At 39.8% G+C, this 24,452-nt stretch overlaps 1 protein-coding gene across 6 annotated transcripts in view; it reads right to left on the reverse strand.

Moving 5' to 3' along the window:
* The window catches only part of CTNND2 (catenin delta 2), a 220,212-nt gene extending 197,244 nt beyond the window's left edge, over nucleotides 1-22,968 (reverse strand). For 3 of the 6 annotated variants that reach the window (XM_083519176.1, XM_083519175.1, XM_083519172.1), the window contains exons 1-2: nucleotides 22,776-22,968; nucleotides 10,521-10,773 (exon numbers count right to left, since the gene is read on the reverse strand). In XM_083519176.1, coding sequence (XP_083375302.1) covers nucleotides 10,521-10,773; nucleotides 22,776-22,848 — 326 coding nt within the window. In that variant the 5' untranslated portion in view covers nucleotides 22,849-22,968. Of the gene's footprint in view, nucleotides 1-10,520; nucleotides 10,840-22,775 lie in introns of all 6 variants that reach the window. The other 3 variants (XM_083519173.1, XM_083519174.1, XM_083519171.1) reach the window with 1 other exon arrangement.
* Nucleotides 22,969-24,452: the final 1,484 nt, after the last annotated feature.

The following is a 24,452-nucleotide window of genomic DNA, read 5'->3' on the forward strand; positions in this document are numbered from 1 at the left end:
TAAACAGTGCTACCTTCAAAGAGTGTTAATCTCTAGGAGGGCAATTGTAACATTTGAAGAATGTCTGTTATAAAGGCATGTACACTGGGGGCAAGGGCAAATGCTTAAACTGAGAAATGCTTGAGAGGGTGAAATCAAAAATTCTAACAGGCCGGAGAGTAATTTTAATTTCCAAGACACCTAATATCAAATTAAATAATGCAAACTAGGAAGCAATGAACGTTCTTGCAAATTAAAGCTAGGTGTAAATTTTAGTGGACCTTTTCCCATCCTTCCCTTTCCCTTGTGGGTCTCGTCTTTCTAGTTTGCAAACCTGATGGCAGGGCCTGTCTCTCACTCTTTTATTACTGACGTGCGGCACTTTGGGAGACAATTGTCTGAAAAGCAGGGTAAAAAAAGTAAACAAGTAAGGAAATTTGCTCAGGAACGTACTGACATTCTTCTACAGTGAAACGTTTGTCTCTTTGTTTAGATGTACTTGAAATGAAATCTTCCATGTCACCATCTCAATCACTTTATGACTACAGTTTGAATACCGATTCCATTCTAAAATATCATGCAACTATATAATGTTAACACTTAAAGCAAATGAAACCATATACTGTACAGTTAAACCTTAAACAGATCTCTGTCCAGAAGCAAGTCATCTAGGGAACAGGGTGACCTTGCATCTAGGGAACAGGGTGACTGTTGGTTTTCAAAAAAAAATTGCGCCAATGACTGGGCCGGAACTTGACTTTTGGGGCTTTTTATCACTTTCATCTCCTTCCCCTCCTACATCTACATGAACTGACACTCCCCCCCCCCTCTAGAACAATACATGAAATATGACTCTCAAAGAATCCCAAGGGCATTCCACCAAGGCAACTTCAACATTACCCAATTGGCTTGATAGAAGATTGCTGGCTGAATGCTGACATCTGTGGCAAAAAAGGGGGTCTCCTAAGATTTCAGCACCAGTCCCATAATTGCATTCAAGTACATATACAACGGGACGCAGGTGGCGCTGTGGGTTAAACCACAGAGCCTAGGGCTTGCTGATCAGAAGGTCGGCGGTTCGAATCCCTGCGACGGGGTGAGCTCCCGTTACTCGGTCCCTGCTCCTGCCAACCTAGCAGTTCGAAAGCACATCAAAGTGCAAGTAGATAAATAGGTACTGCTCCTGCGGGAAGGTAAACGACGTTTCCGTGCGCTGCTCTGGTTTGCCAGAAGCGGCTTAGTCATGCTGGCCACATGACCCGGAAGCTGTATGCCGGCTCCCTCAGCCAGTAAAGCGAGATGAGCGCCGCAACCCCAGAGTCGGCCATGACTGGACTTAATGGTCAGGGGTCCCTTACATATACAACAGGTAGATGAGGACGAACCTTTACTGCTGCTGTTGCAATCTTCAAGAAAATGAACAGCATAGATTGAACAGCCCACTCCCTTCAGCTGTTCAGCCCCATTCAGACAAGCAGTAAACAACACACCAGTGTTGAGAAGGCAGCTCTGCCTTACCAAGCACACTGTTACTGGTATTCACTAGTAAGGAAAACTAATTGCTACACATCTTCTCCCCTTACTTAATTTCCCTTTTGAGTGAAAGAGAATTTACACCAAGGCCTTCCCAATTTAAAAAAACAGAAAAAGTCCAGGAGACTTTTTAACCTCATCTATTTGATTCCATCAATACAGTTAAAGAACAAGAATCTATTACTCAATATGTCAACACTTACCCAACCTCAATTAAAGGGCTGACACTACAAATCACCCCCTTGGTGGAATTTTAAAAATGGCTGCATAGCCAACAGCTTTTTGTTTCTGTATTCCATAGTCCGATTGTTCATCACTACTACAATTTGCTCAGAAACAATGCATATATGCTTCTGAAATGTTTCTAACTACAAGGTTTACCCTTTCCCTAGTGTGTCGCTCATATTCAGTTCCCTAAACATCCCATCAAATGACCTACAAAAGCTACCATCTGGCTATTTAAGGAACAGAAGCACCTGAGTTTTACGCACCCACAAATTTATCCCACTTAGTATGCTAAGTGAATGGGAGTATTAATTTAACCTTCTTTTTTTTTTAGAACTCTGAAATACCTTTCTAGTAAATTTGCAGGGTGAATATATAATGAAAAGTCAAAACGGTAAAAAGTCTTAAAGTGGTTACTACCAGATAAGTAACATGAAAATAAACAAGGCCCTTAGTGCAGGCACCCCCAAACTCGGCCCTCCAGATGTTTTGGGACTACAATTACCATCATCCCTGACCACTGGTCCTGTTAGCTAGGGATGATGGGAGTTGTAGTCCCAAAACATCTGGAGAGCCAAGTTTGGGGGTGCCTGACTTAGAGCATCAAGGAAGTCTATTTAATTTAGTTTAAACAAGAAAACATTTTCATTTTCCTCCAATGTTTTTACTGTGAGGAACTGTTGTTATGCTGTGAACCAACAGACAGATGTCAAATGGACATATGAAGACTGGATACCAAACTCTCATCGTGCCCCACAGTCTTTATTAGTGGCTTTCTTCATCTATAAACGTGATCAACAAATTGTTTGAAATATGTTGTGAGGACAAAATTTAAACACACACACACACACACACATTTAAAAGCACTTTGAAAGTTAAAACATTATAAATTGCATTGTACTATTCAGTGGACTTTTGTACCCTTGGCTTATCAACTTTCTAAGATAAGGCAAACGTATGTTCTCTATTTACAAGAGACACTGAAGGACCCTGAACACTGCTTGTGCCAGCTGGTAAGGAGAGGAAAATGGGTGGTTTGTCCTGCAATTTTCCCCAGCTCTCAAACATGAAGGGGAAGAATGGGTGCTTTTATTACAACAAATTCAGGAGGCAAACCAGGAACCCAGAATATGAAGAGTGAGCTTACTTAGCGCTGGGTTTGGATCTTTGGAGTCTAAAAGTTCAGATGTCTTTGAAGCAGACAATATCTCCAAGTACAAAACTAATGATGAATGAACAGACGAATGTAAATAAATGGTTTTGGGATTGTGTGTGTGTGTTTGTGTGTGTTTGTGTGTGTGTGTGTGTGTGTGTGTGTGTGTGTGTGTGTGTGTGAATCTTCTGCAATCAATGTCTCAGAAGTAGTTAACCACCTATACAAACCACCTATACTGCCATTTTCAAGGCAACTCTTGTCACAACAAGCCCTGAACATCTGGAACTATACTTGATAATCAGATAACACTAATATTCTTTACTTGGGACTTTTGTTATTTTAACCCGTGTGCACCTATACTCATTCTACACGCCTATTTATAAGTTTTGGTTTTCATTTTTAAATTTTCATCTGCCATTAACCATTCTCTCAGCTTTATATACCTCATAAAATGAATTTAAAAGAATTTGCAAAAAGGGGGAAAAAGCAGCAGTACAGTTAGCCAGGCAGCTAGTTATAGTGCTATTTTCTCCTAATGCAAATATACAGAAACAGATAAAAATAGCTGAAGCTGCCAAGTCTGCTATCTGCACTATAGATTTGAAACAGCTTAACAGGCATTCCCTCTCCCCAGGAAAAAAACTATTAATTGGATGATATGGCATCTAACTTTAATTGTTAATGGACAAGTGGCAAACCAGGAGGAGGAGGGAGGTGAGCAAGTTATATGGGCGCAGTGTAGCTTGCAAAAACTTTGATGTAGACCAGTATTTTTTACAGCACAGTCCAAAAATATGGATCTGTCAGCAATGCTGTTAGTGATATTAATGTAATGCTGGCATGATTTCATGTTCCATGATGCTGCAATTAGACAAGTCAATACACTCCAGTCTAAACACACCTTTAGATTAGAAATTAACTCATTGGTAATATGAAGAAAAGGTCACATAACTTGAATAACTGCAGTGGCCCTGTAATGGGCTGATAGTTGCCATGAGAAGAGGTCCTCTCATGCAACAGGGCCTTCCCAACCCTCCTCCCCAGAGCAGCCTTCAGTGCCCTCCAGCTTGTGCAAGCACTCTACCCAATCTTCACTGATTCCATCATTCCCTGAATGTCATTTGTCCCAATCAAGAAGTAATGAAGTGCTACTAACAGGTAATCCTGGAAGCGAATGTGAATTTCCATAAGCATCAAAAGAGGAATCCAGAGACTTCAACAGGACTCAAAGAAGTGTCATAAAGCAGTTAAGGAAGTGTGTCTAGATCAGCAGTGTTGAAAGAGGCTGCTTATGCCCATATGCTATTTGGGGAGTGATAAGACTACAGTGGTGCCTCACAAGATGAAAAGAATCCGTTCTGTGAGTCTCTTCGTCTAGCGGTTTTTTCATCTTGCGAAGCAAGCCCATTGACGGATTAGCGGATTAGCGCTATTAGCGGCTTTTAGCGGCTTATCGGATCAGCTGATAAGCGGTTTAGCAGCTTAGAAAAAGGGGGGGGAGGAAAAAAACCCAGCAGGAACTCGCAAGACATTGTCGTCTTGCAAAGCAAGCCCATAGGAAATTCGTTTTGCGAAGCACCTCCAAAACGGAAAACTCTTTCGTCTAGCGAGTTTTCCGTCTTGCGAGGCATTCGTCTTGCGGGGCACCACTGTATTCAATGAACACTACAGGAGAAGACTTTCCATGATTAAATTCAGTAGACTATTCAAGGGTTTCCAAGGACAGCACAACTTTTGCTTTATAGGGTCAGAGGGCTCAATCTAAGAAAGTAGCCTACAATGAAATGGTGCACAAATGTGTGTTTTTAAAATAAAAATAGCAATAAATCACAGCTGCTACTTACCACATATTCCCTGCACTAAACAGATTTCTGCGTTCCCCTCAAAAATTCAGACCAGATTTACTCTTTTTAGGTTTTGGTCATCCAAAGGGCACAATGGTTGCTATAAAGGAGAAGTGAGAAGCCTGCTTTAGAGAAAGTACCAGGCTGATATGCAGGGAAAGGCAAGGCTTGTCTAAAAGGGTGGGGGCTCAGCCAAAGCTTGCTTTGTGCAGCTCCCAACGTAGCCAACAACCAGCCTTTGAAGCAGGAACCCAGTGCTAAGCCGATACAAAGGAAGAGCGAGTTTGCTTAAGCATTGGGTTTGGATCTTTAGAGTCTAAAGAAAGCAGGCTGTGAACAAGAAATCAAAAGGCTCAGCAAATAAAGTAATGCCACTACAACTGAGGACTTAAGGAAGTAACTGATCTGTTCACCGTAGTACCTCTGAGAAAGTTCAGGCTTAAGGGAAGGAGAACCTTCAGAAGTTACAGGATTCTTTCTATAGGCTTTAGAAAAGAGTTCAAAGCTATGACCCCAAAATTTAGATTCTTCAGAAAATCCTAATGAAATCTTCTGGCAAGGGGAAAAAAATTCATAGCACTGCACTTGATTGAAACATATAACTAATCAGTGCAAACTATATTCATTTTTCTGGGAAAAATATTTTTTGTACATAATTGTTCTAAGACAACACTAACAGTCAATTAAAAAATATGTTATTTTGCCTTCCTTGTGTACCACTTTTGCAAGACGTCAGTGTAATTTCAGATACACTCAACATACGCAATGGACGTTTCACTTACGTTAACTGGGGCAGAAATTTCCTCCAACATGCACAGTTGTATACAGGTCCCTTCAACTCCAAAGTCTTTGCTTTCCCTGCTATGGTTTGTCAGCTGCTTCAGCAATCAGTATTTGTTTAACACAGACGCTCTAGACAGGCGCTCACTCTCAGCCCCACCACTGTGCAATCTGAAGCATGTTGAGGAGGACAGCAGGCCACTCTCCTTCTGCCGTGTCCCCATTACCTTCCATGCTTTGGTGGGGTAACTTGTGCAGTGGGGAACCTGTTTTACTCATGCAAGTTCTTCAGATGATTCAGAACTCTGCACTCTCAGGGCCTGCACAGAGAGCCTACTAAGGCTGGGCGATATATCATCCAAAACCGGTTTGAAGTCCATATTGTGATTTTGGTGTCATAATTTTTGACTTGGAAATATATTTACGATGTTTCTGTGTGTTTGCGCGCTATGCAAAAATCACAATGTGTGAAAAACTGTGAAGCCATCCAATGCCTCTACATAGCACCATTCTTATTTCAGATATTGTGTTATATCAGTATATCGTGATGCTTAACTGGTGATATGTCATGATGCTGAAAACCAGGTATCACCCAGCCCTACAATGTTCGCCTCTACATAGTTATTTCCTTATTCCAGACATTGTGATATATCATGATGCTTAGATGGTGACATATCACGATGTTGAAAACCAGATATCGCCCAGCCCTAGAGCCTACATGAGTAGAGAAGTTAACTTCTTCAACATGAGGAAGGTCACATGGGAGAGAGGTTGTTCCCTCAAAGTGATTCTTATCACATGGAAGGTGAACACCTACCCACAATGTTACTTTTTGATTAGTGTTCCTGGCTTCTTAAATGTATCTTTCTAGCATATTATTTTCTAAATTACTTTCAGGAAAGTCATTATATTGGGAGCTCTGGTTTTCCTATATTGGCTTTGCAAAGACAACACTGATTAAGATTAAATCATCATAAATTGGTTACTGCACAAGCCAAATTTAGACTATAGAGTATGGCAGCCAATGCACATTCTCTTTTACAGAAGATGGAAAAATGTTTCCTAATTTGCACATTAGGCATTTCCTGCTTATTTATTGTGATTTTCATCTGTGAAGAAGTTCACCTGGGAGCGCTTCTTAAATCGTCAAATTTACTTTTCTGGCATCCCAACTTGTGACATATTTTGAATGCTATCACGAATTCCACATATTGTTAATATTTAAAATTATGATTTCATTATAAAAGAATGACACTGTTGTTGTTACTAATGAGACCACCTGTGCTACATTTGCAGGTTTAAAACTCTCTAGAACTCATTGTTAGCACCTTTTAAAATTATTATCTCTGTCATTTTTAAAATAAAATGCTTTTGGAGGAAAAATCTTTCTAAAGATAAGTTTTCTGTTTAGGTTACATTTTAGTCCAAAGGCTATTCATCAGGAAATAAGGATTTGTTTTAAGTTTTTCATGTGTGCTAAAACTCAGTCTAAGTTTTTTCTTCTTTTAAGTTGAACCACATCAGTGAACAATCATGGATACATATGCTATAATGTTATTGCTTTAGTTAAAAAAATTGTTTATAAATTGTTATTAAGGAAATGATTATTTTTCTCCTTCCAATAAAGTATAGCAGAAAAGTTGTCCAAATATAAACAGTTAACTTATTAAACCTCACAATAATTTCATAATTATCCATCTATGTATTTCTAATAGTATAACCAAATCAGTAATTTTTGATATAACTGCAAAAACTACTCTGAAAATTTATTATTCCAAAAATGAAACCTTCATCTAGTTGTAAATATTAAGATGATACCAGCAAGAATGAGTTTTTCTGTTAAAATAAATCAAGTCTTACTAACTAGTAATTTAAATCAAGTCTTACTGACTACTGATTTAAATCGATTTGATTTACATCAAATCCACCTTGATTTTTAGCAATGTCTGCTATGTAAGTATGATCTAGCCAAAAGATACACGTAGCAGTATTGAAGGAGGGAATATACATAGGAGAGAATTTGACAAGTTGTCTGGAAACTCTACTGTTGTTTTCACAGCTATATATTTAAATTGGTTTGTTTTCCCTCCCAGCCTTCCTTCATAATTATGCCACCAAATAAGTGTTTTGGCTGGGATACACAACTGCTGCTTCAATGCAATGGGGCAAAACAGGATATTACATGTTGTTGAGCTGTTGCCCTGGCACAAGCGGTAGGAATACGGTGCCAAATTCCTTCTAGCATTCAGTGACTGGATAAGTACTGATAGGTGCCTGTAAAGCTGTGCAGACGCTACAGCATTAAGAACAAGTGACAGCCTAAGAAATATCTACCCTGGGGGAAGAAAGAAAGATGCAGTGAATAGCTGTTAATTGCAAAAAGGCTATTTTAAGGCTGGTGCAGCCTTGTTCTGCCAAATCTGTCAGTCTCTGAAGGACATGATGGGCGAGAGCAGAAAAGTAGGAGGGACCCAAAAGCCACAGAGGAAAACCACCTCTTCCCACAACGACCTGTTTCGCCATTATTTATGTTTACCTGAATCCTCCTAGCATACTGTTTTAAAATTAAGCAAGTAGGAGACACGCTACAGTTTATGTTCTAGTTGACCTCAATGATCTCCCATATTATTTCCCTATAAACCAAAAAGAACATAAAACAGATATATTTTAAGGGCTCCCCAGGAACATCTCGGTTTATCTTAAAAAGCAAAGCCTTTCGCTCCATATTTTAATCTCACGTCACTTTCATGGCAATAAAGGTGTTAATTGCTGCTTATCATAATGAATTACATTTTTCCTATGAAAAATAATGAAGTGGTGGATAATATACACAGCTTTTTTTTTTAGATAGCAGCAATACAAATGTAAGCATTAATGGTCCGCAGAGAATATAGGATATTTATCTCCTTTCCCCTCAGAGACGTAACAAAACAGAACACAGCAAGGACTGAATATTATACATGAAGCGTTGGTCACACAAATACTTCACAACATAAAAACTATAAAGTGATCACGTAAGGGTTTCACATCAACAAATGAACCAACCTTTAAAATAAGAGAAGAGACAAGAACTATCTGAATCAATTCTAAACCTCTCTTAGCTGTTAATGTAGGTAAAACTTTGCCAAAGCACAAAATAGAACAAGGATCTTTCAAAGTGGTGTTACAAATATGTGTTAGCCGCAACCTTTTTTCAAAAGCTCATGTGTATCTGCGCAGGTGTGCAAATTAAGCTTCATAAACGTTAGCACACTGTATTATTACTTACAAGAAGTCGTTCTTTATGGAAAGAGTTTTATGAACAACATAAAAAAGTTCCAAGGAAAGGAAGATCTATGCAAAAATTAAGAGAAATATGCAAAATATCAAGGAACACTGTAAAATAAAACAAGGAAAATAGTACAGAGGCACTGACCTTTTTTATATAACAATGGCCTAAGACAATGTTGGACGGAAATAGGAATGTGTATTGACAGTTCTCTTTATCCATGGCTGCTAATACAGTGGTGCCTCGCAAGACGAAATTAATCCGTTCCGTGAGTCTCTTTGTCTTGCGGTTTTTTCGTCTTGCGAAGCACGGCTATTAGCGGCTTAGCAGCTATTAACGGCTTAGCGGCTTTAAGAAAAAGGAAACAAACTCGCAAGAACTCGCAAGACGTTTCGTCTTGCGAAGCAAGCCCATAGGGAAATTTGTCTTGCGGAACGACTCAAAAACCGGAAAACTCTTTCGTCTTGCACGTTTTTCGTCCTGCGAGGCATTCGTCTTGCGAGGTACCACTGTATTATTCTCTCTCTAGTGTCCAAAATATTTTTATTTTTCACTTTTAATTCGTATACCACCTTTCTATATTACTATGCACAAGGCAGTTTACAATTTTCTAACAATACAGGCAAGCTGTTAATTGTCAAGAAGATTTCTCCTGCATGCAAAAATGCATTTTAAACAATACTGAGCCCATAACTGTGTTCAGGCATTCACATGGACTTGAGGACAGGGCAGGGGCACACATGAAAACTCCACCTCAAACTCGGAGGTTTCTAAGTGTGCTCAATTGAATGTGCTTAAAAAAATCACCTTCAGACCTTTGCACTAACCATGCAAAATTCAGAAGAGAAACATAGGGTGCCGGGGACTGGCTTGCATGTGCACCCTAACTCCACCTACAGTTTCATTCTACCCACGTTCAACTGAATCCCGAAACACGGCTAATAATTATGCGTCTGAACTGTTAAACACCGATCCATTCACAAACTGAACATGAGAGACATCAAGAGCAAACAGAGGTGAAATTTTATCATAAGGTATGAAACCCAACTTTTTCAGATTCCAAGTAGAAACACAAGCTACTAGTCTGCTGAATTTGCCATCAAAGTTTAAAACTTCGAATGCATCTGGGGGGGATTTTTAATAGTGAACGAAGCTTTTTGTGTGTGTTTTTACCCCTGCATGTTGAGCTTTTGAAGATTTGTTCTGCATAAAAACCATGAAAGTCATACCACCTGCCAATGGAAGTAAATCAGTCACATTCTTTTTGAATAAGGGTCTTTTGCACATACTTCGGTAATCCCAGCTCAAACATTTATACACTGAATTAAATGTCCCTATGATAATAGAAACATTCTCACTCTCTTTACTCCAGCTGAACTGGTAGCTTTTTTTTTTACAAAACTATTCATCCTTACAGACACCCAAACAGTAATTTTCTTTGTTAATGGGTAATCATTAAAATAATCCAAAAATAGTAATACAATCTCCTTTAATTATTAGATCAAATGCATGCAATGTGTTTGTAAAAAAGTATTTTCACAGAAGATTTCACAGAGGAGCACCAAAACACTTTCCCCATTTTTGTTGTTAAAGAAGCAACTCTGTTGCAAAAGTGCTAACCGGTTGGTTTATTTGATTAAATAAAACAACACACTTGTAAAATATGAAACCGGTTGCCACTGCAAACCTCTTTATGACTTCATACAGCTGTAGATAGAAGTAAGGTTTTACCCACCTGGGATCTTTCTGAATGCTATCAATTGAAGGTGACCTAGCCAAGGTTCCCTCAGGTGGGATGGCTGGTCCAGATTTGCTGTATGGTGATTCAACAGAAGGACAATACTGCAGCTGTCGGTAGGGGTCTGCGTAATTGGCGGCTGGGCCGGCTGCATAGCTGGCCCTCTGGAAGGTCGCTGTTGCGTTCTGTGAGCCGTGTTGACTGCCTGTGCGCTGTAAGGGTACGGAGTCGACACCAGGGGAAGATGGGGCTACGACAGGAAAGTAGGGACAAAGTAAAAAATTGAGGACCTGTTCACAGAAATGGTTAACCAGGTCTAGGCAGAGGAAAAAAATACACACATATAAACAGGGGTTTGAAAAGAACGAGAAAAAAAGAACATTGTCATTCCTGAAATCATCATGAAACACAGTTCAAATGAAAAGCTTTAAATGAAGCATCACGTCTATTAGCCAGAAGAGTAACTGCTTCATAGCATGTTCAAGAATACTAGCCATAGGTAAATACGTACACAAACAAAACCCCTAGGCATCACAGTGCGACTTTATCAGTTGCCAAACTTGGAACACTTTAAAAAAGGCAAAACTGCTACCTAGGTACTGTAGTCCCTTGCAGATCACCTGCCACGGTTCTTCTTCATGCTAAGATTACACAGGAATAATGAAGACAATGCATATAAATTGCATTAACAGTGTTTTTCCATATCAAACCTTCAATTGTCCCAACACTGTATTCAGATTATCTGCCTGCATTAGAAGTGGAACATAACCCATTTGTTATTTATTAATTAATAGCCACAATGTAATCAAGGAGCTGCTTATTTTTCAAATTAGTGAAATAACACTCACTCTTTTATTACACTCATTTTCCAGGTGAAGATGTTTGAGGCAAGATCGAAATTTATTCAAAATACGGGCCAAATCCTAGGAGTTTCTTTTCTGTCTATAGTGGCCAGATTTTTGTCACTACAGTACGATCGTGTCTTATGCGCCATTAACTAGTGCAATTTCAACCTTGCATGGTTGAAAGCTGGCAAGCTGAAACTGCCGATTAAATGAACGCAGGGAGGAGAGCATAGAAGCTATTTTTGCACTTGGTGCAAGCTCTCCTCCTTGCTTACTGGGCAAGTCCCTCTCAGAGTGCAGAATCCGGGATGCTCTCCCAAGATCTTGTGGGAACTTGGATGGTCCCACAAGATCTCATAAGAACACTTCAAATCCTGCACACTGAAAGGGACCCGCTTGGTGTTTTTGCATATATGTGCCATGCCTGGACTGTAAACTCCATGCAAAATGCAATTGTACTTTAGAGAGTAACAATATTTGTGATTAAAAAAGGTCATCGTTGACAGAAAAAAACCCAATTATATTGGTTCTTGGTGGGTTTGATACGGTGGTCTTAAAGTAACAAGCTAGCATACATTCTGTACTGTTTAAATCTTCTTAAACTTTTTTAAAAACTGCAGTTACCCAAGACTGAAATTCTGTGCATTCTGACTTTTAAAAAAATCCCATTCAATGCATGAGGCTTATTTCAAAGGAAATATTCACAGGATTGTAGTTCTTGCCTCTCACCCTGCCATTGACCTACCACTGCACAACAAGCTCTCCGGGAGGTCAAACCACAAGTACAACAAAGGGGAGGGGAAGGAAAGAATGAAGTCTGATCAAATACAGTGGTGCCTCGCAAGACGAAATTAATCCGTTCCGCGAGTCTCTTCGTCTTGCGGTTTTTTCGTCTTGCGAAGCACGGCTATTAGCGGCTTAGCGGCTATTAACGGCTTAGCGGCTTAAAGAAAAAGGAAACAAACTCGCAAGAACTCTCAAGACGTTTCGTCTTGCGAAGCAAGCCCATAGGGAAATTCGTCTTGCGGAACGACTCAAAAAACGGAAAAACTCTTTCGTCTTGCGCGTTTTTCGTCTTGCGAGGCATTCGTCTTGCAAGGTACCACTGTATCTTAGAGGTTTCCCAGTAGTTTCCTCCCTTCTATTCATATTAACCTTACAAACAGATTGAACCTTTGGCGAAGGACCCAGGATTAGGAACCCAAGTCCCTGATAAATGCAAACTGTAATGAAATGAGGCCGTTGGTTTGGAAGGATGAAGGAAGGCTGATTACACCTTTCCCTGCCAAACACCTTTCCCTTAAACTCACCTCCTTCAGCAACTTTTCTTCCAACAGAGAAGTGTTGCTGGCAGTAGAGAGGAAAAACAGTTGGGGAGCAAGCGTACAAGGGAGATGCAGCAAGCAAGGAAAGTTAAGGTTTTTTTACTTCTGCCCTCCTCACCAGTTATTTTTAAATATTCAGCAGCGATTCAGGTCCACTGAACTAGTTTTGCCCTCAATGAATAGTCATCCCAAATTAGGAAATAAAGGTAACATCGATGGGTTTTTTTTCTTCTTTCCAAGTTACAGAGAAAATCATATGACTTTATGACCTTCAAACTGGCACAACTTCCATTTTATTAAGACAAATATTTCATAATTACAAGGTAAGTAAAATGGGTAAGCAAAAGTATACGTATTGTCTTGTTACTGTCAGCATCAACAGAACATTGGGGATGACATTTCTCATTGTTCAACTTTATAACTGGGTTTGCCATTTCTCTTGAAAATATGCATTTAGGAGATGCATATCAATCCAATCAAGTGACAACTGCTATTTCATTAAAGAGCTGGAATGGACTGAGAGAGGTTTATACCAAGCACTAAAATAATTTACAAGTACACTTCATGTCAATGTTTCCTGAATATTCCATGTGACTTTTAGAAATACCATATACCAATTAGAATTCAAGCACATTTTAAACATCTTCACCTTGAAATTAAGAACAGCATTTCAATCTATTCTAGTTTGGATTTGATATTCCTTTTCTTCATGCAATTTTCATTTGGGTGTATATGGAACAGCAAGCTGAACTACAGAATGTAGTTGTTAATTATGACAATGGTTATGATGGTGCAGTACCGAAAATTTGTTGGTTAGTAGACATTCAAAAAGAATGCAATGATGTAAAGTAATATTAGCCCACACTAACAGCAGCCTTTTGTACCTCTCCTCCCCTTTCAACAGTTCTACGTTTTGGCTCGTATTTCAATTATTTTCACATTTACTGTAAGCTGTAAGAACTTTATGTTTCAGGCAATATACAAATGTCATTAAGAAATAAAAAAATAATGTAAATAACTGGTGATCCATGACTATCATTAGAGCAGCAAAGTTGGACCACCCACCCACAGAGATTTCTGCACTAGGGTAGTCTACAGGTACGCTAAAAATTATGTGTTTGCAAACACACACACACACACACACACACACACACACACACACAAACAAATGGTTTGACAAGTCCTTCACCAACTGTGAATCACAGCTGAACATCAGCTGGGGAGAAGAGAAAAGTGGGGGGGGGGAATGGAGAAAGGGACAGCACTGGTCAAAACCCTAGTAACCAACAGTATTGGGGAGAGGCGACTTGGGTTGTGGGGTGTCTGCTATGAAGCTAAAAGAGCCTGGGGGAGAGGGCTTGGATAGGAGGGAAAGACTGATTACCCCTTCTTCGTGGAGGGGACAGTTGTGGCCCGGTCCATCTCCCTGGACAGAGGATAAGGCAGACCCCACCTCCTTCATGGCTGGCCATGTAGAATGACAGGATACCCCACCTAAACTCTGAATGCAAATTAGCCAATGAAGGCCTCTCTGAGAGGCAGGGTTTCAGCAGCAGACCAGAAGGAGCAAGACTTCATTCTGGTCTGCCTTTGGGATAGTTAAACTGGCTGTGCAGGGCGCCAGCAATGCGGTCAGTGGGAGATCAGCTCTGCCTGCCCACCCTATACATGGGCTTTGCTCTTGAGCTCAGGGGGCACTGTATCTTGAAAACCCTGCTGTGGGTCGCCAAGAAGGAATTTGCCTGCAAACAAACTGAGCTCGTTAAAACTCCCTAGGACTCTTTCATCTGCCGAGGGAACCTAGCTCGTAAAAGCTTAAAATTTAAAATTAAGAGTCTCATGCTCCAAAGACTGAGCTATTGTGCCATTATGAATGGCCTCTGTGCCTACTTTGCCTACATTTAAGCATTAATTAAATTTGAAGACTATCCTTTGCCATTTTGACGCAATTGTTCATTTGATAAAATTTCTAGCCCACCCTTCATAGTTACTGATCCCGGGGTAGGTTATAATAACCTAAACCTCAAAACAGCAACACTCATCAGATTCTTTTTTCAGAACAAATAGGAACAGATTTTAAGGATACCATAATTAAAACAGCAATTATTCAACAATCGCTAAAACTATATTTGACACCACAGAGAGGCCAGCTTCTTCCTATATGTGGCTGACTAAATCAACATTCAACAGATGTTTCAGAGAACAATTATGTTTTACGTTAGCACTGAAAATGAACGAGTGCCAGATATACCTCAGAGGTACAGTATTTCCTTCTACACCCATGTGTATGTACACCTGTCAGCTTCAAACTTCTTGCAAAGTTAATTTTAATCCACAGAAGCTTATGTTACAAAAAAAATCTGTTAAGTCTTTAAGGCGCTAAAAGATTCTTCATTGTTTCTTTGACTCACATTAGCAAACTACATTCAACAGCCTATGGGACAAAATTTGAACCATTATGCAAACTGTCAAGTAGCTTTTATAGGAGAAACAATAATATTATGGCACCTGGATTCATTGGAAAATATAATAAATGTAGAAATTAGACAACAGGTTTAAAGCTCTAAGTACATCTATCATGGAGCGGGGAGATCTCCATTAATGCATTAATACGCAACAAAACTGGGATCTGGTGTGCCATACACAATCTAATGAGAGTAGCAAACTTTATTTCTTAACATTTTAAAATTTGGCAAAGGGATATGAAATCCGCTGTGTAGCAGCAGCCATAAGTATAAAGTGGGTGGAAACATTGTTCTGGCAGGAGTTGTGTGCTCCTCTCCTTATAGCAACCAGACATTTAGCTAGACTACAGCTGTGTTCACACTCAGGTTTACTCACTGCTTTTCCAGTGCTGGGCTTTTAATCTGTGTGTTGACACTGCATTATCCAAAATGTGCATGCATTCTGTAATTTGTTATAAGATGCTATTGTTTGATGCACTGTTTCACATAGCTGTGGAGTCCTTAAGCCATTCTTAATGTGGAACTAGGCAAGGGGTGAACACCTTTGCTTAGGGTAAAGACACCCACACCCTAAATGCCCCCTGGTTTGTACACATAGAGAAAGGAATGAGGGCACATGGGAAAAGAATCAGTTTCACTGCTCTCTAAAGGCAGCAATGTGAACCCACCCTTAAAGAAAGGAAGCTGAATTTACTTTTATGATTATCTTTGTAGGCCAGCTAAGTGGATAAAAGATGCATGCCGTCTTTTTAAGACACACTAGGATGCACACAAAATCAAGTTTTAATTAAATGCGCTAATAAAACAAAAGCTGCAGAACAGACTATAACACCTACACAATTCCCACAAGTTGTGGAAATTACGGTAAACGGTGGCATTGAAACTTCAAAAACCTCAAAAAGAACAAATTATGCCAGTAATTAATTTGTACAATGAGTTTCTTCTGCATCATTCTAGCACATCTCATTCGAAAGAACCCTTAACAAAAACATATGTCCATCATAAACGATGCACCAACACCTAAATCACCCCTCCTCCCATCCCCGCTGCCTCCGGTTTATTTAATTTGCATTGGAATATTCCATTTTATGTCTTTAAAAGAAACCTGATTTGAAATAACCAATGGCCAACGAAGGGCACAATACAAATCAAGCTGTTTTACTATTTCCCGTTCCTTCCCCCACCCTGTCTCTTCCTTTTGACAGATCATTTTGTCCTTGTCTTGAAAGAGCTACTCCCATGTTCCTCAACATCTCAGCTGTGGATTTTTCCAGTTTCTAAAACCTGCAAGACATGCTGCCTGTCATTTTATTCCTTCTAAGATTTCAATTACAATGCGTTACCTTATATTTGCTTTTATTTGCTTTAAAGCTATTCTTTTGTCATCTTATCCCACCAAAGAAGAGGAGCAAGGAAGATGGAGGATGAACCTAACTTGGCTTTTATCTTTCATAGAAACAGGAGACACGCCTGACAATCTGAGGCCTCGTTTTCATGGGATTACTGGGATATTACCTATTTATCTGATTGGTATATTCATCAAGTATTTCAAAATTTAATCAAACATCTTCTTTCAATTTCACAAAAAATGGTGTTTAAAAGGTATCTGACTGAAACTAGGGCAGCAATCTACATTCAATTAATCTGTTAATAAAGCTAGGCTGCAATTCTAAACATGTTTTTCTGGGAGTAGGTTCCACTGAACCCTTCCAAGTAGTCAAGAAGTCAAGCTGGCTCAAGAAGCAGATTTCCAGCTCAGCTGGATACCATTGGTTACCCAACCCTTGCTCAGCTAAAGATACAAGGGTACAACTCTATCATCCTTGCTCAGCCAGCTGAGCCAAGACTGGTGAACTTACACTGGTGTAAACTCTGAGAAATGGGTGTTATGGGAGCATGCTGTGGGAGGGGATTGGACCGGGCATTGTTCATATGTCCTGGCAAACAGGCAGAATTAAAGTCAACTAAAAGAGTGATGAAAGTCAAACTCTATTTTAAAGGCTTGCTTTCCCCCTACCAGGCTTAAGCTGACTCAGTCAACAGTAGTAGCCCCACTGCTGAATGGAGTTTGGCTTAACTTAAACTGGCACAAATTATGCCAACTTTCCCCATTCTTAGAGCTGCTCCCTGAGATTGCAATCCAAATGCCACTTCCCTGAGAGTCAGCCAATTGAATCCAATGGGATTTACTTCTGAGTAGACACTGTTAAAGACTGCAGTCTTACAAAACCTATGTGTGGGAGTAACAGTGTTAGAAAAGGCGCCCCTTGCTTCTCTCCTCAATAAAATGGAACACCTCTTCTAAGACATGGCATGATCCAACGTGTGTAGCACTGAAGTGACCTCTCCAAGGATTAATAATCTACAATTAATAATCTAATATTCCCTTAATCAGGTGATGGCCCCAGCTAAAACATATACATCTTGGGCTCAATAATTTACTCCCAACGTACCAATTCAGAATGCGTTATTTATAGCCCACTTTTCAAAGTATAATCTTTGACAAGTATTAAAACATACTTTGCAAAGGAGACCAACAACATTCCGTGTCCAGAAAGAGAAAGCATCTAGCTAATTATCAGAAGAGCAGGACTGATTATTGTCTGAACAACAACAAAAGCATATGCCCTTGGTCAGCAACTGGTTTTGTCAGAGGACCGAGGATCAGAGGGACAATTATCCAGTTTACACACATGCACTCCACACACCATACCTCCATAACCAGACGTCTGTCATATTGACGCAGGTGATACTAATCCACACGCCTCTGCTTCTGGGGAGAAAAAATGGAGCCACCTGCATGCAGATCTGGCAGCACTGAACATCAGTGTCCACCAATCTATTAAAGCCAGGTCTAAAGTTCAAAGTGATTGAAAGGCAGAGTAACACATGAAAACAAGGAGACTAGGCATATAAAGACCCTCTTCTGTGGATGTTCTAAGCTCAGAGATATAGGACAACACAAGAGGCCACAATACTAAGAACTGGTGCCCGAGTTTGCTTTCCCTCCTCTTCCCTCTCCACCCCCTTTCCTTTTGTAGTATGTCTTTTAGACTAAGACTGTGGACAAAAACTGTTTTGTTTGAATGGGTCTTGGGACTGTTCTTGGGACTCTCTTTTGGCTGAAGTGCAGGGTAAAAATGCTTGCTTTAACTAATTAAATAAATGCTATTGTGTAGTGCTTTTTAGCTCCAGACACTTAATTTTACACCCTAGCTCAAGCATAGTGATATATTGGTTGCTGCAAGAACCTGTATGAATGTGCACCTGGGAATGCTCATTTTTAAAAAAGAGGCCGACATGGAACAACTCATCCAGAGAACATGCTGACACTGAGCACTGATAATAAAAAAGTTGTTAGCCCAAACTTGCTCATGGCTAAGGGTGAGCAAATATACTAATGTTGCCTTTTCTCAGGTTGATCATTATACATCTGTGATCAGGAGTGATATTCCTTGAGCGAAAAACAATGCTATACTTTCTCAGCTTCATAGCTTCTTGCGGTACTTTCACTGATGGAGCTTTTTATTTGATGTTCTGCCGTGTTTCCAGGAAGTAGCCTCAAGTATTTCCCTTTCTCTGATCACGCTCTGGACCTTGAGGGCACTAATTTAGCTTTAACATAGAAAAGACGTTTTAAAGTGGCATTTTTCTGCATCTCCATCTCTGACTTTTCTTCGTTTGGTTCAGACTTTTGCTTATGGATTGATACTACTAAAATGAGTCTTGATAGATAAATGTTCCAAAATTTGATACCCTGGTGGTGTGGTTGCAGCTGTTTCTTAGCTTGCCGATTCAAAGACGCTGCTTTTTGAGAATTCATACAGTAGAGAACTAACTTTATGTGTGCTTAAACAACAACAACAAATTATGTACTTCAGAATTAAGTATCCACAAGGAATTTCAAGAATTCCATAGCAAGCAGCAAACAAAAATAAATACTTGAAAACAAAGATCAACATTTTAGAAACACAATCCTTGTCAGATCAAGTCATAGGGAGAGATGCATAAACAGGTCCAATGACTGACGTTTTCTGTCCCTAAGTGATGCTTTCCTTTTAAGTGTCTAAACTGAATTTCGTTTGAAAATATCTTCTTTTTGATTTCTTCAAAATTTGTTTCAGAAATGTCCACGTCCAGAATTTTCCAGCCAGGCACTGCCTCGTCAACAAAAATCCTGTGTGGCTTATATCATCCACAACATTTTGTTTTTTAAAGAAGGAACGCTGCTGCTGCTGCCAATTATTCTTAGTTTCTTCCGGTTCTAAAAGTCTGTAGAAATTGCATAGTCTTTCAACACAAAGCTCAATGGGACATGTACAAATAGAAATCCTGAATACTTAAATGTGTTCAAACACCATAATAAGGCAACTGATAAAATGGGTAAATAAGCTTTACTATGGATAGATTACACCCATATTCTCTGGGACTTGAGAAAAACTTACAGTATTCTAGAGGCTCTTGTGTTCCTGAGCACAGAAGGAAATCTCAGTTTATGTATGAAATCAATACTATAAAACTGGCAGAATACTGGAAGCAGTATTTATTTGAAAGTATTTTAGAGGATATCCCCCACAAGGTGGTGTACAACGAGATGAGATACACTTCGGTACATTTTCTGAAGCATTAAAAAGTAAAGTAGGGAAGCCTAGAGTCTCAGAAAACAATGGCAAAACACTGTTAAGGAATGGCAGAATGGAACAGAGTGGCTTTTAAGACATGCTTAAAGGCCTGCACTGTAGGGGCCTTGTATAGGGAGTTCACAACTCCAGAACCATGACCGAAAAGAGGATCTCTCTCTCTTATGCTTGCCTCCTCTCTTACTGGTGGAAAGGAGAGGAGGGCCCGCCAATGCATATCTTAACAACTAGGCATGGTCATATGGGTGAAAATGGTCCTTCAGATAACCTAGCTTTTCTTTGTTCAAAAAGACCACACCAAATTTGTTGGCTAAGAGACTTTTTAAAACAAAACAAAAAGTCTGGAGTCTACCACCACTGTTTCAGCTGTTTCCCTGATGACTGCACCTTTCACTGGTTAAAGGAACTCTCAACTTCCCAGCTGCATTCAACAAAACCATCAACTAGGCCAACAACAAACTAGAAGTATGCATATGTACAGCTCTAAGTAAGGCAGAAAAGGCAGGAAAATATACTTTAAATGCCTTCTGTCCAGCAAAGTCAATATATGAAACCCGGGAATAGAGTCAGCACCTTCAAGGAGACAAAAACCTGGCTTCCCTTAGGGTACACTATTTCTCTGTGCAGACCAGGTGACTGCTATGAGAGGCACTGACAGAAAGCTGCTCTCTTTCAAAGAATCTATTTGAAACAAAATTGTGAGTGTAAAGTTTTGCCGAACTCAACCACAAAATTAAGCAATTTCATTCATAATAATGCAACATTATTATTTGCTGCTTAGTGAAGGCAATCTAAGCTCAAAGGCACCATTAGAGAGGTACTGATAAAGAAAAAGAAAAAGAAAACCAGTGGCAACTCCTAAATTCCTAATTGCAATACAACACCTTGCTTTTAATAGTGGGTTTAAAAAAAAATGACTGCAGTAGGGTGTTGTGGCTGGTTCCCTCAATCCTGGGGTAATCTTGGTCACTGAATTCAGACAAGATAACCAACCTGGGCAACCAGGGACTTACAAAAGAGGAGGGAAGTCAGCAAAGAGCCAGGAAAACCAAATGCCCTGGGAGGCTCAGGAACCATGGAGAACAAGAAGAGACAGACAACTCCAGAAACAAATGATTAAACAGCCTCCTCAGCAGTCTTTTCCTGCTTCCTTCCCGGCTTTTGCAAAGGAAGGGCCAATAAGAACAGGCTGTGCATAACTGATGTCAGCAGAGCACAATCAAGGGCTAATTTTTGACACAGCATCATTCACAGCACAAGCTACATACAGGACACAGCTATCTTGACTAGAAGTGTGTACCACTATAGAAGAGATCCTTCACTTCTCTCTCTCTCTCTCTCTAACTTTTCCCGCTGCCTTTAGTGGACATAAGTGATCTGTGTTTGTGGATATGCTCAAAGCATTTGCTCGGGCAGTATAACAAAAACAAGTATATGTTGCGCTCATTGGCAGGAGTGAAGTCAGGACTGCTGCTTAATTTGGCATTAACAGTGTCTACAGCACAGAATTGAAAATGTGGATGGCAAATTTCCCATAAAGGGATTTGATTCGATAGCAGAGGAACATCTTGCATCTGTACCACAGGCTATAACCTCCCCTACTTCCAAATATTACAGTAATAAATTGAAAAATGAATGCAACATTGGCCAGTTTTAGGCAAACAGTTCCCTCCTTTATTGTATCCTTTTAAAAAAAAATGTTTCTGCATAAAGGACACCACCCAATGCAGATCTACAGATTATAAATCGACTTTAGGCCTGCAAGCACAAGGCCATCCTTACTCCTCTCGTTAACTACTTACTCACTTTGCAATCTAATTATTGTTGTAGCATATTTGCTCGTCATGGCCATAAGCACAACTCCTTTCCAAGTCTGGTTCTTTTCTGATACTCTGTTGGCAGTCATTACTACCAGCACCTGAGTGCTTCTTTACTGACCCTCTTGTTTATATCAAATTAAGCAGCTAGTTCCTTCATATTTGGTTGACTCTGACATATCTGGGTGCACAGAGAATGCAAAATTAAATTACCCCCAAAAGAAAGCAGACAATCTCCACAATTCAAAATATGACTATAAAAAGACATAAAGCAAAATCAAACCAGTCTTCTGGCAATGCAAATGGTCTTTTTTTTTACTTGACGAAATTCTAACTCCTTCTCTGTACAAGATCAACAATGCAAATAAAACATCCCATAAATATGAATAACGCTGCAGTAATGTCTACTCTTTGTTCTCGATGTGTCTGTCTGAAGGGTATTTTGGTTCTGAACATGCTGGGTGCGGGTTCCTTCATAAATTAATTGCCAGTACTGACTTGGTTGCTGTTCACAGGTTTCCAAATATAGAGCTATTTCACACAGCTGAAACAACCTCCCCACAACTAAAAATTGCACACCAACACATTTGATGTATGGTCATGCGCTCTTACCATTACAGATGAATCAATGGAGCTGATTGGTTGAAATGCAGCCACAGACACTGCTACTTTAACATGGAGTGACATATAGTATTAATGAATGAATGAGCATGTACATACACATACGAAGTGAGAATGGAAAGTATGTTCCATGTCTAATTAAGTCCCCCTTCGCCATCCCACCTGTATTAAGCTACCTAGTTGTAAATGGCCTATTCATCATAGGCGAAAGTCCCCCTGTCCCTTTTTTAGTAATACACATCCTGGGCGAACAAGGAAGTACAGCAGCCAGGGATGAATTCTGAGCGCCGTCATATGATATTTAGCTCAAAAATGAAGAAGTAAGTGTGCAAGAAAGAAACTATGAGAAAGGGTGGGGTGGGGAATAAAGACGTTATTTATTTATTTAGTAGCATGCACAAATTTCTGACCACAGATTCAGTCACTGTGTTTCTAACAGAACAGCAAAAACGCAGAAATTTATGAATTAAAGGCAGCATACCTACCCAGACAGGAAGGGGAGGGAGGGTAGAAAGAGACTGTAGGTTGTTTTCACCTACCTGTGCTAGTGCGATATGTGCCTGTAAGTGCTGGCTGAAGAGGGTCCCCTTGACTCTGGCTGAGACTCCTCATAGGGGGCTTCTGATATACTCTGTCTTCATAAATAGGATCTATGTGGTGCTCTGGAGACTGTAGTGCCCTTAGCTCGGAGCCCAGGTGGCTATGCTGGCTGGTGTAAGAAGCCCGGGATCCAGCTGCAACATAAATTGATATGGGAACATTAGGGGGAACACCAAAACCACTTGCGAGGAAACAGCACCCGAAAAGGGACATCGAAAAACAGAAACGCAATTAATTTATATCCCGATTAGCTTGCAAGCAAAAGAAAGCAGCTAACAAATTGGGGGGAGGGGAGACCTTAAACAAATCAAAACTATTAAAAAACTGCAAAGAAAGAATAAACATGACAAGGCAGCAGTGGCTCAAGTTAGTCACACTCTCTGTCTTCATCCAGCCATCTGTTGCTGCTGCACAATCTGATTTTCTCAAACGTGAGGGAGATTCTTCAGCGATGCCAGAAAACACACACACACACACCACGTTTCCAAATATATTTGCTTTATCTCGGAGAAGCCTGTCAACAGATGGGGGAGTAAACATTCAAACGAGTACGATAATTTGTGCCCACATCTTCAATATTAGACTGAAACCAAGTTACGAATATCAATTATTCTTCAGAATGAACACCAGAGTTGACCTAGTACATCCTCCCTTTAAACAGGGCAGGATTTTGTGGTTTGTCAGCTGTTTTGTCATGTGCTATATAGACGCCAGATTGCGAGATTTCGTAAAACCGAAATCCCCCAGGGCACGTATATTAAAGCTATCATTAGGAGATAATGCGCATACTCATGAAAAAAATTGGGCTGCATCCAGAATAGAAGAGATTGCAGTATAATAAATGCTCCTGCTAGAGAACAGAAGAGGGAGAAGGTGGTTTTCTCAAATTTCCCCTTCCCCACACAGCCACCGATGCGGATACCCTATTTACATGTTTTAACTTAAAAAACAAACAAGCATGTTTAGTGCAATTTTTGTATCTTATGCATCTCTTCTGGTAACCAAACATAAGAGTTATTTTCTGCTGACTGAGAGGAAAACTAGGAGTCTCTGTAGTTATGTTGCTACTCCATATTTTAGTCAGCTAAACATACATTGTTTCCCACACGTTACATTATGTCAAAAAGGGAGATAAAGCCCTCTCTCAATTGAGCTACCACAATATCCATACTATAGCCAGGCATAAATAAAAGACTAAAGACAAGGATTAAAGCTGTGAGGTGCTTGTATTAACCGCCATATCAGTTAAGGTGATCTCACCACTTAACCTCTACCACACAGAACTACTTTCAGAGCTACAATTTCTTGATATCGTTTTGCTAGCAGATGATGGAATAACGTTCGCAATATGTTGACACCCTGGGGAGCTAAAACATGAGGAAAAATCCGTACTAGCCCAAGCAAGCAAAAATGTATTTGTAAACATTATGTAGCAGATGGCTAAATTAAGCTTTAAGATGTAACAGGCCATATGGCAAAAACTGGTACACACCTTAAATGCTGTCACCTCTTAGACTCAAACCAACCCAAGATCTGTGCTTGTTAAATGTTAATCATATGGTCCTGTGGTATCTTGTTAAAAATACTGCATTTCAAATGCAGAAGAGATGTATCTT

This window comes from Podarcis liolepis (genome assembly GCF_965112155.1).
Source record: "Podarcis liolepis genome assembly, chromosome: 8".
NCBI lineage: Eukaryota > Metazoa > Chordata > Lepidosauria > Squamata > Lacertidae > Podarcis > Podarcis liolepis.